Source organism: Buteo buteo, chromosome 24, assembly GCF_964188355.1.
Source record: "Buteo buteo chromosome 24, bButBut1.hap1.1, whole genome shotgun sequence".
Taxonomy (NCBI): domain Eukaryota; kingdom Metazoa; phylum Chordata; class Aves; order Accipitriformes; family Accipitridae; genus Buteo; species Buteo buteo.
Window position 1 is genome coordinate 12,552,082 of NC_134194.1, and position 12,407 is coordinate 12,564,488.

General features: G+C 60.6%; 1 protein-coding gene across 13 annotated transcripts in view; it reads left to right on the plus strand.

Moving 5' to 3' along the window:
* The window catches only part of ABLIM3 (actin binding LIM protein family member 3), a 57,038-nt gene that overhangs the window by 34,165 nt on the left and 10,466 nt on the right, over window positions 1–12,407 (plus strand). For all 13 annotated transcript variants that reach the window (XM_075056531.1, XM_075056538.1, XM_075056530.1 and 10 more), the window contains exons 3-9: window positions 1,514–1,697; window positions 2,109–2,221; window positions 4,779–4,905; window positions 5,044–5,137; window positions 10,186–10,273; window positions 11,665–11,723; window positions 12,289–12,360. In XM_075056531.1, the coding sequence (XP_074912632.1) occupies window positions 1,514–1,697; window positions 2,109–2,221; window positions 4,779–4,905; window positions 5,044–5,137; window positions 10,186–10,273; window positions 11,665–11,723; window positions 12,289–12,360 (737 nt within the window). The remainder of the gene's footprint in view (window positions 1–1,513; window positions 1,698–2,108; window positions 2,222–4,778; window positions 4,906–5,043; window positions 5,138–10,185; window positions 10,274–11,664; window positions 11,724–12,288; window positions 12,361–12,407) is intronic.

Here is a 12,407-nt window from a genome sequence, read left to right on the forward strand (position 1 = left end):
GGATCGAGAGGGAGCTGCTCATCCCAAGAGCTCAGACAGCTGCCGGCTTCAAAGGGTCCAGGAGCCAGCAGGGAGAGCTTGGCAGTGCTCGCCGCCTGATTTCCAAGTGAAAGGGAATAAGTAATGAGAGGAAATCCTCCTGTCTCGCCTTCCTTCACAGCTCTTACCCCCTGCCACCACTGGCTCCCACGCCAGCCCCATGGCTTGTCCCTGACGTGTCCCCGGGAGCCTGGCACAGCTGGTGCAGCTTTTGGGGATGTGCTATGGGTCCCACAGCAAACAGGGCCCAGACCTGCCTCATTTTTATCTTCCTTCTCCTTCCCGATGCTGTCCCAGAGCTGGTGGCCTGTCCCTTGTCACTGACAAGTAAGCGCTGGCAGGCTCTTTCAGAGAGCAGTGGGTGCTGGCCCTGTATCCCCTGGCTGTCCACCCACAGCTCCAGGGATCAGCTTTGCCAGGGGATGCTCTGCGGGAGAGGAGCTGCATCTCTGCCCCTGTGGGCCCTGCAGCCGGTGGGTCCAGCCTTGCCCTGGGGAGGGTGGCTGCTGCGCGGGCTGGCCCATGGGTGCAGGTGAGGTGTGCAAGGACAGGACAGAGGGGCGCTTGGGGGTGAAGAGTAGAAGCAGAGACCAAGATGGGCTGTGCTAGCAGGTGCTCGTTTCTCTGTAGTTCCCCCTGCACCCCATCACCTTGCAGGACAGGTGATGGGCATCGTGCAGAGGCCCCAGGACCTGGTCCCTGTGCTACTCCTGAGGTGCCTTCCAGGGTCTGATGCTCTCGACATCTCTCTGGATGGAGAAGACATAGGAGGGAAATGACACTAAGGGCCAGGGCTTGCCATGTCTCCTTGGATTACTCTGATGGGCTGTGCACCACCCACGGTTCCCACAGCAGGGAAGGAAGCAAAGTTGGGCTGGACGCCTATGGAAAACAAGCAGTGAGAGCACCAACCCCAGTGTGTCCCAGGACCTGTTCCCATTAGGGCACGGCTTCATGTCCAGGCCAGGGAGCGGAGAGAAGACGCCCCAGAGCGTGGAGAAGACCTCTCCCCAACTGTCCCTCGGCCATGCCCAACTCTGCCGGTCCTGTTCTTGGTTTCCTGACACCATGAGAGTGTCAAACGGAGGGGCTGAGCCCCATCCAGGTGCCGTGGGTCCAGGAGGGGATGCCAGAGGCTCTCCCGGGCTCTTTGTGCATGGTGACTGGGGGGCTGCAGGGGTTCCCTTCCCGGCACTGAGGTTTCCTCTGGGAGCGCCCAGCCCTGGCTGTCTGGGCAGCACCATCCTGCACCCCACCGCAGCCCAACACTGACATCTTGTGGTGCTGGGGGAAGGCCCCAGCGCATCTGGGGGGAAGGAAAACCCTCTGAGATACCTGCAGAAAGCTGTGTCTTCATGGATGCCCTGGGACCACTGCTGCAGAGGCAGCAGAGGTGGGCTCAGAGCTCCCGGCTGAGCCCTGGGGCTGGACCTGCCCGCTGGCCCCTTGACGGGTGCCTGTCCTCCCCCTGCAGTGTGCGGCTGCGACCTGGCCCAGTCGGGCTTCTTCTTTAAGAACCAGGAGTACATCTGCACCCACGACTACCAGCAGCTCTACGGGACCCGCTGCGACAGCTGCGGGGACTTCATCACCGGAGAGGTCATCTCTGCCCTGGGGAGGACCTACCACCCCAAGTGTTTCGTCTGCAGCACCTGCAGGTGAGCTGAAGCCATCGCTGAGGGTGCGTGATCCCCCTGCAGAAGCCCTGTACAGCCCTTGGCTGTGCACCAGGGAGAGGGCTGTTAGTTAGCCCGCAGCCCCTCGTTCCCAGCTCAGCACCATAGGAGCTACCTCCTCTGCGTTATCTTAGTGGAAATCCTTGGGAGGCAATGAAATGGCTCCAACCCTTCCCTTTGCAGCCTGCAGACCTGCCTTAATGCCTGCCTTGGTCCTCCTGCCCCAGCACACGTGTGCATTTGCTGCCTCCCCTTGTAGCCCTTGCCTGGAGCCCCTCTGCCCCCCAGCACCGTGGGTCCCGCTGGCCTCTGGGGAAGGCGCTCACGGGCAACACAAGCACTGCGTGGAGGGGAGCGAGCAGCTCACACCTCTCCACTTCTCCTTGGCCGCAGGAAGCCATTCCCCATCGGAGACAAGGTCACGTTCAGCGGGAAGGACTGCGTCTGCCAAAACTGCTCCCACTCTCTCATCAGCACCAAACCCATCAAGATCCATGGCCCCAGCCGTAAGTTGACTGCTCTCGTGTTACATGATGGCTGCAAGCAGAGGGACCACATGCCCCTGGATGGTGCTCGGCAGGGGTGACGGGATGGGCTGTGGAGCCAGTGTGCAGCACTGCACGGAGGTGTGGGTGTTTGCAGAGGTTTCAGAGGAGAAACGGGGTAGTCCCACAGCTCAAGCCAGGATTGCAGGTCACTGCTGGTTTTGGAAACTCCTTTGATCTGTTTGTGACCTGGGCGGGTGCTGCCACCCCAGTGGGTGCTATCTGGGGTGGGTTTTGGAGCCGGGTTTTCTCTGAGGCAGCGGCCAGGTGTTGCTGTATGTCCAGCTGCACCAAAGTCTGTGTCCAAGTGCCAGCCCTGGGACTGCTCACCTGGCTTTCCCAACACTGGTGTTATTCACTGCCTCTGCAAGCACCAAAAGGCTTCTTAGGCTCATCCTGATGCACTAATGAACCCAAACTAAAACTCAACAACAGCAATGGACAGGCTCTTTTGGGTGGGTTTGGCCTTGCTTTTGACCCCAGGTTGTTCCTTGGGATACCCTCCCTTTGTGCCATGCTTTGCCCCCCCAGTTTTTCCTTGCTGCTGGCTCTCTGCCCCAGGCCACTGCGGTGCTGTGCTTGGGGGCTGGTAGAGCATCCCTCTGGCACGGAGCTACTGCACACAGGGCTCGCTTCAGCCTGCGTCTGGAGTGAGGGGACTGCAGCATTAACGTGTGGTCCATGCTTCTCTGTCTCCCATATGCTCCATGTTTGCTGCTGTCAGGTTCCAGGGGAGCTGCCTCAGCGCAGCGTGTGGGCAGGTGGCAGAAGGCAGGGAGAGCCGGGAGCTGTGCCACACCATCGTGCCCAAACCCTGCCATGTCAGCAGGCTGAGCTGGCGGCGGGGGCTGCGTGGGGGCCCGTGCTGCTGCGGCTCAGCAAGCCCCGAGCATCAGTGCCTGCAGCAGAGTCCTGCAGCCAGGGCCGGACCCAGGACCGTGGTGTCACCCATGGTCCTTGTCACCAGTCGCCGTGGTGGCGCTGGTGGTGGCTGTTTGGGTTGAGTTACGAATTGCTGCAGATGGGTCCCTGGGATCCCCCCAAGGTGCCTGCCCCCAGCTCTTACCACAGCCTCGATGGAGTTAGGGGACGTGGCAGCGTTTGACTGAGCCCCAGCCAGAGGACAGGGCTTCCCCCGTCAGCACCCCGAGCTGCCCAGCAGCAGGCTGTGGCCAGCCCGCAGCACCCCGCTGTCTGCCCTAGCAGGGCCGGGGCAGCGGGCAGAGGAAGGGCAGCCGCACGCTCTGCCTCTCGCCTGCCTTCCTCCCTCTCCCTTCCCGTCCCCTTCCCGCCAGCGCTCCTCCCCGGCTTGCAGAGCGGGGTTACCTGAGGGCACCATGCTTTATTCATAGGCAGCTGCAGGCTGCAGCCAGATGCAGGCTGCAGCCAGCTGCAGGCTGCTGCCCGCGTGTGCCCCTTGCAGCCCAGGTAGCCCTGGCAGTGCCACCCAGAAGGAGTGGCAGGGGAGGTGTGCCTGCTGGAGCCCGCGCTGGTGCACTCTGCAGGGAGGACATCCCTAGGAGAAGGATGCTGAGCCTCTCCCTGCAGCCCTGCGAGCGACTCAAAAACCAGCAGGATCTGTGTCGGAGAAGGAACAGATCCTGGTTCAGCCGAGCTGGCCAGCCTGCTTTTAGCCAGGGGTCAAAAATCCTCCCCTCTTAGCTTTGTGCAGCGGGCAGGGGCTTGGTGTAGGGCTGCCTGGGGTGGTCTGAGTGGAAAAGCCTGCCTGCTCAGGCTGCCTGTGCTGCCTCTGCGGTGCTGCTGCACCTCCCCGGTGCCACAGCAGGGAGGGAGGCGGCAGGGATGGGGTTAAGGAGAAACCCCCATCCGGGCAAACCTGCTGCCCAGGGGGAGAAGAGGACAAGGAGAAGTCAAGGTCAGGAGTCCGAGGCCCATGTGCTTCCTGCTCCCAGCCTTGACGGGAGCCAGGGGAAGCGGGGAAGGAAGGGAGTCTCGTAAATACTGCAGCGGGGCCGGACGCGGCTGCCGGAGAGCACAGCCCTTCCTCTGCTGCGCTCACTCCCGGACACTTCCCACCGCTCCTGTCCTGGAGAAGAGCCCCCGGGGACCTGCCAGGGCAGCATGGCCCCAGCAGCCCAGGCACTCGCTCTGGCTCAAATTCGCCAGCCCAGCAGGGAGACCCGGCGCTGCGCTGCGGCGGGTGCTTGGCTGGGGTGCCTGGGTGCCAGCGGTGCCTCGGAGGTCCCAGCTCCAGCAGGAGGCTTTCCTCCTGGCTCCTTTGCTGGGAACAAGCAGAGGTGGCATATTCCCATAAAGAAATGATTCCCCATAAAGAAATGATCCCCAAGAGGCTTCTCCTGGAGTGGTCTCAGGAGCAGGGTGTTTATAACAGCAGCATCCCCTAGAAAAGGGGGTCCTCTGCGGCAGGGCTTTCCTCTGGGTGCAAGGGGTGCCTCAGCATGGGCCAGCAGATGTGGGTGTTCCTGCCGCGCTGCCGAGCCCCCCGCCGGGGAGCTGCGGTGGTCCCACACTCCCCGCCCTGCTTTTGTCCCCCCAGACTGCGCAGGCTGCAAGGAGGAGATCAAGCAAGGCCAGTCCCTCCTGGCCCTGGAGAAGCAGTGGCACGTCAGCTGCTTCAAGTGCCAAACGTGCGGGATCATCCTCACCGGCGAGTACATCAGCAAGTGAGTGCCACCGTCCTGGCAGCAAGCTTGGCCGTGCTGGCCATTGCCAGGCTGCACCCCCCGGGGCTGGGGCTGCACCAACAGGGTGCCCAGCCCGGCTCCCCCGCCACTCACCCCTTTCTCCTCCCTCTCCCAAAGGGATGGCATCCCATATTGCGAGTCCGACTACCATGCCCAATTTGGCATTAAGTGCGAGACCTGTGACCGGTACATCAGCGGCAGGGTGCTGGAGGTGAGTCCTGGGGCTGCAGCCAACCCGTCCCGGTCTGTAATTGGGACCGCATGCATCCCACCCAGAGGTGCATGCCTTGGGGGGGTGTGGGAGTTTCATCATCCTACACCCTTGTCATGCTACCCTCCGTCTCTCGGGGCCATGGCTCTTCCTGCAGCAGGTATGTGGACACAGTCTGACCACTTTCTCTAGCGGTGGGAGTGGGGGAAGGAGCACTGCCGTGCTGCAGACCTTTGGAGAGGTGGCTTGGATACTGGAGCTCCAGAAGCAGCCAGAGCACACAGTGGCTAGGGTGTGCTGGGACGTGTCTGAAGCCCAAGATGTGGGAACACCAGCCTTAACCAGCTGCTGCCGTGCCAGACTCTGGATTGTCCCCACCATGCTCACCCCAGCTCGCCTTCTGAGAGCATCCCTGTGCAGGCAGCCTGCCTGTTGCCTTGGAAACACATCCAGCACGGCTGCCCGCTCCTGCAGCACCCTGCCCACAGGCAGCCATCCCCATGGCACACCCCTTTGCAGGGCAGCAACAGGAGCAGGGGGTCCTCTTCCCTGGGCCAAAGAGGGAGGGGGCTTTGCTCGTCACATCGCTGGTCAACAGGACCTGCTCTGGCCGAGCCACCGAGGGATGCGGGGGGGATCCAACAGTAAAGCATGGGTGCAGGTGGCCATGGAGCATGTTTTGGGTGATGGTGGAGCTGCACAGCTGGCAAGGGGAGTGGGAGTTGCTGCTGGGGAGGGGCACAGAGGTCCACCAGGGCTGGTCCTTCCCGTCAGCCAGGTGGTCACATCCTGGCTGAGGTCCCTGCTCCTGGAGGTGAGGTGTCCTCTCACGCTTTCTGTTTCTACCCCCATGTTTGCAGGGTTAAAAAAAAATCCAGAAAATCTGGTCTGAGGGTAAACTAAAGGCTCAGGGGGCATAGAGAAAGATGTCAGAATGAAGCCTGTTGTGATTTTTAGACCCCCTGGTGATACTATGGAGCCGGGCTGTGGTGGCGTAGAGGCAGCAATGCTGAAAGCGTGCTCAGTCACTCCTGAGACCTTCCCCTCTGCGCAGCTGAGCAGAAGGGAAGTGTTCCTGGGGTGGCATTGGCACCCACATCTCTGCCATCCTGAGACAGCAGCGATAGGAAGCTGTATCCCAAAATCAGAGGTACCGTGCCTCCACAGCGAGCCAGACCACAGGTGCTGTGGGCTGGAGCGGCAGCGGCTGTGTAGGTCTCCAGCCTGCTGAGAGCTGTTCCAGGACACGTCCAGCCTGTTTCACTCACAGCCTGCCAAGAAGTCGTCACCCCCTCTAGTCCTGCTGGCTGGGCTGGCCTGAGAGCACCCAGACTGGCCAGGGAACCTCCCCTGAAACTGGAGCCAGGTGCCAGGAGCCCTCCAGCATCTTCTCCCTCCTCAGGGAGCTGCCTCTGCCTGGGAAGACTTTCTGCTGACTCCAGGCTTCGGCAGCAGTCCCAGCACTGGCTGCTGTGAGCGTGAGCTCAGCACTGCAGCAGCTGCCGCGGGCCAGCTGCCCATCGTGGGGCTACTTGATCAGCAAATGTCTGAATGGAGCAGGGTGAAGCCAGAGGCTCCCCTGACATTGAATGCCTGCTGCTGTTCCCCTGGGCGTTTGGGTTCCTGATAACCCCGTGCCAGGACAGAGCATCCTCAGCCATCCCAGCAGGGCAAGCAGGCTGCGTGTTACGTGGTACGGGATGTTCAGCGGGTGAGGGTGGGTGAGAGGAGCCAGAAGGGACCTGGGACCCCTGCCCCGGGCTCGAAGGCTGTGCTGGCAGCCTGGCTGGCACCATCGGGCACCGCTGCCTCCGAGCCACTTGTTGCACTGCTCTCAGGGTTTTCCTTGCTTGGTGCAACCACAGTGGAGTCAGGACGAGCGTAGGATGTTCCTGCTGCTGCATGTCTGAGGGGATGGATAGAGAGCAGCTCTCAGGCCATGACGGGTGGGGTAGTGACAGCCCACCTTCAAGCTGGAGACAGTCCTGGGACGGTGACGAGGGAACAGCCCTCCTTCTCCCTCACCTCCATTTCCCCTGGCTCTTGTCCTGGCAGTAGCTCTGGTTCTCTCCGCCTCCCCCTGTGCCCTCCATCCCCAGCTCTGCTCCCGACATTGGCTCTTTCTGTCTGGAGGGGCCAGCCAGCTCTGCCCACCCATGCCAGGCTATGGGAAGAAGCTGGCTGAATCCCACAAGATGCTCTGGACAGCAGCCATCTCACATTAGCACCTTGCCTGCCGCACCCACGCCCGGGCACGAGAGCCTTCCTTGTGCAATGGGACCCCGTGGGCTGGAAGTAACGCGCCTTGGCACCCGGGTCCCTGTGGGCAGAGCTGAGCTGCCACCTCCTCGCAGGCGCCGTCATGGAGCCGAGAGGAGCGTAGGGTTTGGGTGCCGGAGGGCTGTGCCAGGCGAGCACCGCGGAACCCGCAGGCGCTGCGGGCACCCCTTGCCTCCCCACGGCCAGGGCTGGGCCCGCGCTCCCCACCCTCCCCAGGTACGTGCCTGCTCGCAGTATTGAATGATCTGTAAAACCAGAGGCTTTAATTGTCTTCTCCGGCAGAGCGTGAAATGGAAAGGATGCCTTTAAATAATTTTAGGCCTTAAGGAGCCTTCTCGTGCTATCCCGGCAGCCTCTGGGCTTTCCCGACCGCTCTGAGCTGCGCAGCCAGGCTTGGATGATTAATGAGTCTTTAAGGGACCCGAAGTGATAACGAGCAGGTCTCTTCCCTTGCAGCCTCCAGCAGCCCTTTACGAGCTGTAGTCTTACCAATGTAAAAGGAACAAGGTTTGTGCCTGGTTTGGAGAGTTGCTCCTTGAGGAGGAGTGGTGCGTGTTGAGACGGGTAGCTTTTGGAGAAGGTCTTCTGTGTTGAAATGAAAGTTGAGACTGGGCTGGTACATACTGCTGGGGGAGCAGCCAGCCTCCCTCTACATCCACACACCGATCTGCAAGGCATCCCCTTTTGGCATTGTCTGACCTGTGACAGCAGCCCATATAGTCTAGATAGGAAAAGATGTATATACGTGAGGGGTTTTTTCCTTTCTGTCAGCACACCAAGCCTTTGGGGGTACTAACAGGGTCCAAGAGCACCAAGCCCATCCCATATTCAGAGGTGGCACATCGGTCACCAGGGCCCCATGTCCCCTGCGTTAGCTGTCTCTACCCAGCTGGAAATACAGGTGATGGGAACTGCAGGCACACTGCCTTGAAGTGAGTAGGAGCTGGGCTTTACCGGGGTTATTTTTCACCTCTTTTCCCTGTGTTTATGGCCGTCGTCTCTAATTGATGCAGCTCATTGTGTCTGCCGTGGGTGCACTGGCTGGTGGGTGCTGGGTGCCTGGCGCGGAGGGGTGCTGGCACGGTGCTGTGGTGGGCAGCTGCCGAGGGAGGGCTTTGTGCAGAGGGGCTCGGGCAGAGCGGGAGGAACTGGCCGTCTTTGGGAGCCTCTGCCTTGGTGGGGCGGTGGGTCAGCTCCCTGGAGCAATGGGCATGATACACGATGAGCCCGTTAGCACAACGTCGCTGACACCAGGGGCTCCAGATGAGGCTTTTAGGGGTAAAATTGGTTTAGGATCTGTATAGCCTGGAACCAGCAGGTGTGTTTGCTCAGGCTGGCGAAGCGTTCAGCGCAAGCCCCTGCCGTGGGGTGCTGTGGCTGGGCCGGGGCTCAGGGTGGCTTCTTGCTGGGGCTGCCGTGGGGACCTCTCCCATCCCACTGGAGAGCCTGGGGGACTGGGGCTGGGGCCTTCCCTGCTGATCCTCTGCGTTCATGGTAGGTCTGTCTCTGCAGCCCTCCCACCGGTGACTTTCCTGCCATGTTATCAAGCTTTTGGGTGCCAACTGGGGTTGTTTGGGCTGTGGGCTCACTCGGGCCAGCCCAGGAGTACATTGTGCTGCTGCCAGCTGGCACAGGGAGGTGACTGGGGTGCATTGCAATGAAAGGAAGAGGGGTCCAGACTCTCCCACTCGTCTCCCCTGCCTGCCCTAAAACCTTCCACTCATTTTTGGCATAAACTGGAGGGGAAAAGCCACTGGCTGCCATCTGCATCCCAAGGACATTGAATTCCAGGTTGGTTTTTATGGGCAACCAACTGGCAGATTCTCAGTTATCCTCACAGCAAAGTTTCCTGTTGATCCTCTCTGTTTCAAACCAGCTGCAGCCCCGTCTGTCTTAACCCCCTTTTTTGTCAGCAAGAGCCTCGTCTTCCCTCTGCTGCCTTAAATTATCCTTCCTCTTCTCTTGGATTATTATGGGAGTATAATGTCCTTTGGGGTCGAGCTCTAACAGCACAGCCCAGATTCCTCCTGCCCCGAGCCAGTTCCTGCCTCCCAGCTCCCAGACCAGAAAATGAGCCTGTAAAGCTACCAATTAAAGCTATTATCCCTGTCAAAGAGCACAGGGAGCAGCCCAGCTCCCGCTCAGCTGGGGAATAGCATGTCGCTAGAGCTGAAGTTTGGGCATGGCTTCACAGGAGAAAAGTTTCTTGAGGGAGAGGGGATGGCGATGGTATCCAGGGAGGGTTTGACAGCAAAAGGAAGCCTGTGCTTTGCAAGATTTATCTTGGGAGCCCTTCTCCTTTTATTGCTTCCCTGCTGTGACATCCTGGGCCAAATTTGCTGTTTCTCTTCAAAGCTGTAGAGGAAAGGAGCTGGTACAAAGCATGGCTGCTTGGCTGAGTGTTACTGCAGAGGGTCTCAGTTATTTCCAGAGTGCAAGGACAATTTATTAGGGGTGAGGTTTGTAGGGGTGCCTTCCTTGGGGGTTTGGGACCTCCTGGCTCTGCTTTCCTGTGTGTTGGACAGTTCAAGGAGAGCAGAAACTTCCCAGTCTGACTTGTAGTCCAGCAAGTGAGAAGCATTAGTGATGAAGTGGTTTTCTCCATGTGTTGTGGCGGTCTCGGAGGCCACCGGGGGCAGTTTTGCCCCATTCGCCTTGTCATTGTCTGCAGCAGCAAGTGATGCCAGGGCCACTTGCCCTCAGGGACACGAGCACGTCACCATGTCCTGCCTCGCTCAGGAGCCTCTCTTCTCTGCTTGTCCTTGCAGGCAGGAGGGAAGCACTACCACCCCACCTGTGCCAGATGTGTCCGCTGCCACCAGATGTTCACGGAAGGAGAGGAGATGTACCTCACAGGTAGGGATCCTGCTGCATTGAGGAAGGACTCCCCTGCCCCATGTCAGGGCATGGACCAGCGTGGCTGTGCGGAGGTGTGGGGGCTGTGGGGGCGTTTGGGGTTCAGGCCCTTAGGGCACTTGGTGCCGAAAGGGCGTCTCTATGCAGCAATGCCAGAGACCCCTTCTCTGCTGTTCCCCAGCCCTTGCGCTCTTCCTGGGCCATGTGGCAATCATTTCTCTCCATGAAACCTTCCCTGCCAATGAGCTGGAGGAGACTTTGTTCATCAGCAGCAGCTTTTTGCTCACTGGGAGTCTCCCTGCACAGCGGGGAAGTGCTGCCGGGCATGCCTGGATGTGTCCCTCGCCTGCACCCAGTGAATAGAGGCTGGGATAGGTGCTGGGTGCCTGGCTCCCTGCTCTCTCCAACCCCAGGGAAGGGTGGTCCAGGACCCCTTCCCCACCACCCCCAACTCCCCCTGTCTGGGTTATGCTGCGACCAGCACTGGAGGGGTAAGGCTTTCACTTGGCACAGCTGGATGGTTTGGGTTTGGTTTTGGCAGGAGCTCATCCGTGCCTGGAGCTGCCTTAGGGGCTATTTCCAGCGCAGAGGGAGGGTTTGTTTTCTGTCAGTAACCTGTGCTTGCCTGTCACCCTGTCTCACTAACAATCCCATGGGTGGCAAAGGGGAATTGCGCACTGAGAGAGCGAGAGTGGGGGTCTCGGTAAGGCCCTGTCATGCACAGCAGGATGGGTGTGCTCAGCATCCATCCCTGGGCACACCCGGGCAAAGCTCGGTGGCTTTGCTGGTTCCAGCCCAGAGGGTGTGCGAGGGACTGTGGATGCCCTGGGCTCAGTGTTACCCTGGGTTTAACCAGCAGGAGCTGCCTGGCTAAGCACTGGTTGGGCTGCACCAAAACCACACCTGGGTTTGCTGTCACAGTTTAGTAGTGTTGGCCACTACATCTCGGTGCTTGGGAGCCGTTTCGTTTCTTAGTAGGGACACCAGTCCCCGCTGCCCTATGGGGCACGTGCCTGTGGCTGCGCTGTAGTGGAGAAGGTGCCCAGGAAAGCTGGTGGGACCCAGCAGGTGACCTCCCTCTGCATCCTCGGGGCTCGCTGCCTCCCTCCTGCTCTGCTCCCCATGGAGAGACTCTGGTTCCCACCTTGTGCCCCTGCAGGGCCCCCCAGGAGCTGCCGCCCCGGCATGCAGGGTTTGCGCTCCTATAACACCGGTTGCTCAATGTGGCTGCTGCTGCGGAGAGCACTGACACGTCCCCCCCGGGGCACCGTGGGCTGCAAGTCAGTGCTGGAGGTGGCAGGGACAGGACGGGACTCCCCCGTGGCAGGGGGAGCTGGACGATCCCTAGCAGCAGGGGTGAGCTGAAACACTTTCCCTTTGCTGCGTTTCAGGCTCCGAAGTGTGGCACCCCATCTGCAAGCAGGCGGCCAGAGCAGAGAAGAAGCTAAAGGTAGGCAGCAGGGTGAGGGTCATCTCCGAGAGGTGGCACGTCTCAGGTGATGTTGCCCCCGAGTCCCTGCCGGAGGTGAACCGTTGTGGCGGTGTCCAAGCCCGGGGCAGCTTCCCGAGGCTGGCACGAGCTCTGTCCCCGCTGCCCAGAGGACGGCGGGTGGCTGTGGCCGAGGCTGTTAGTGGGGACCTGCCTCCTGGCTGGCATCAGCCCACGCCACAGGCGGGGAGGGGGCACAGCAGTCCCCTCAACCAACCCCCCCGCACCCCTCGAGCTGTTGTTCCCTCTCTGCACCCAGCTGGCCACGGGGAGAGCTGCGGGCTGGGTCTTGCCAGGCCACTCGCCTGACTCCAGATCTGGCCCCAAGAGAGGCCAGAGTGCAAAGCCGGACAGCAGGGTGGCCTGCAACGGCCATGGGCACCGGCAGCAAGTGGATGAAAGGGCAGAGGAACTGGACCTTGAGTGAAATTCAGCCCCAAAACCCAATGATTTACTTGCTGCACCCAGCATTGTGGGTCCCTCCTCGCCATGCTCTCACATGTCCTCCGCTTTTCTGCCTCCACAGCACAGAAGGACGTCAGAAACCTCCATCTCACCCCCCGGTTCCAGCATCGGCTCCCCGAACCGTGTCATCTGCGTAAGTACAGCTCTGGCCCTCCTCAGCGCAGGGCAGGACGGATGCTC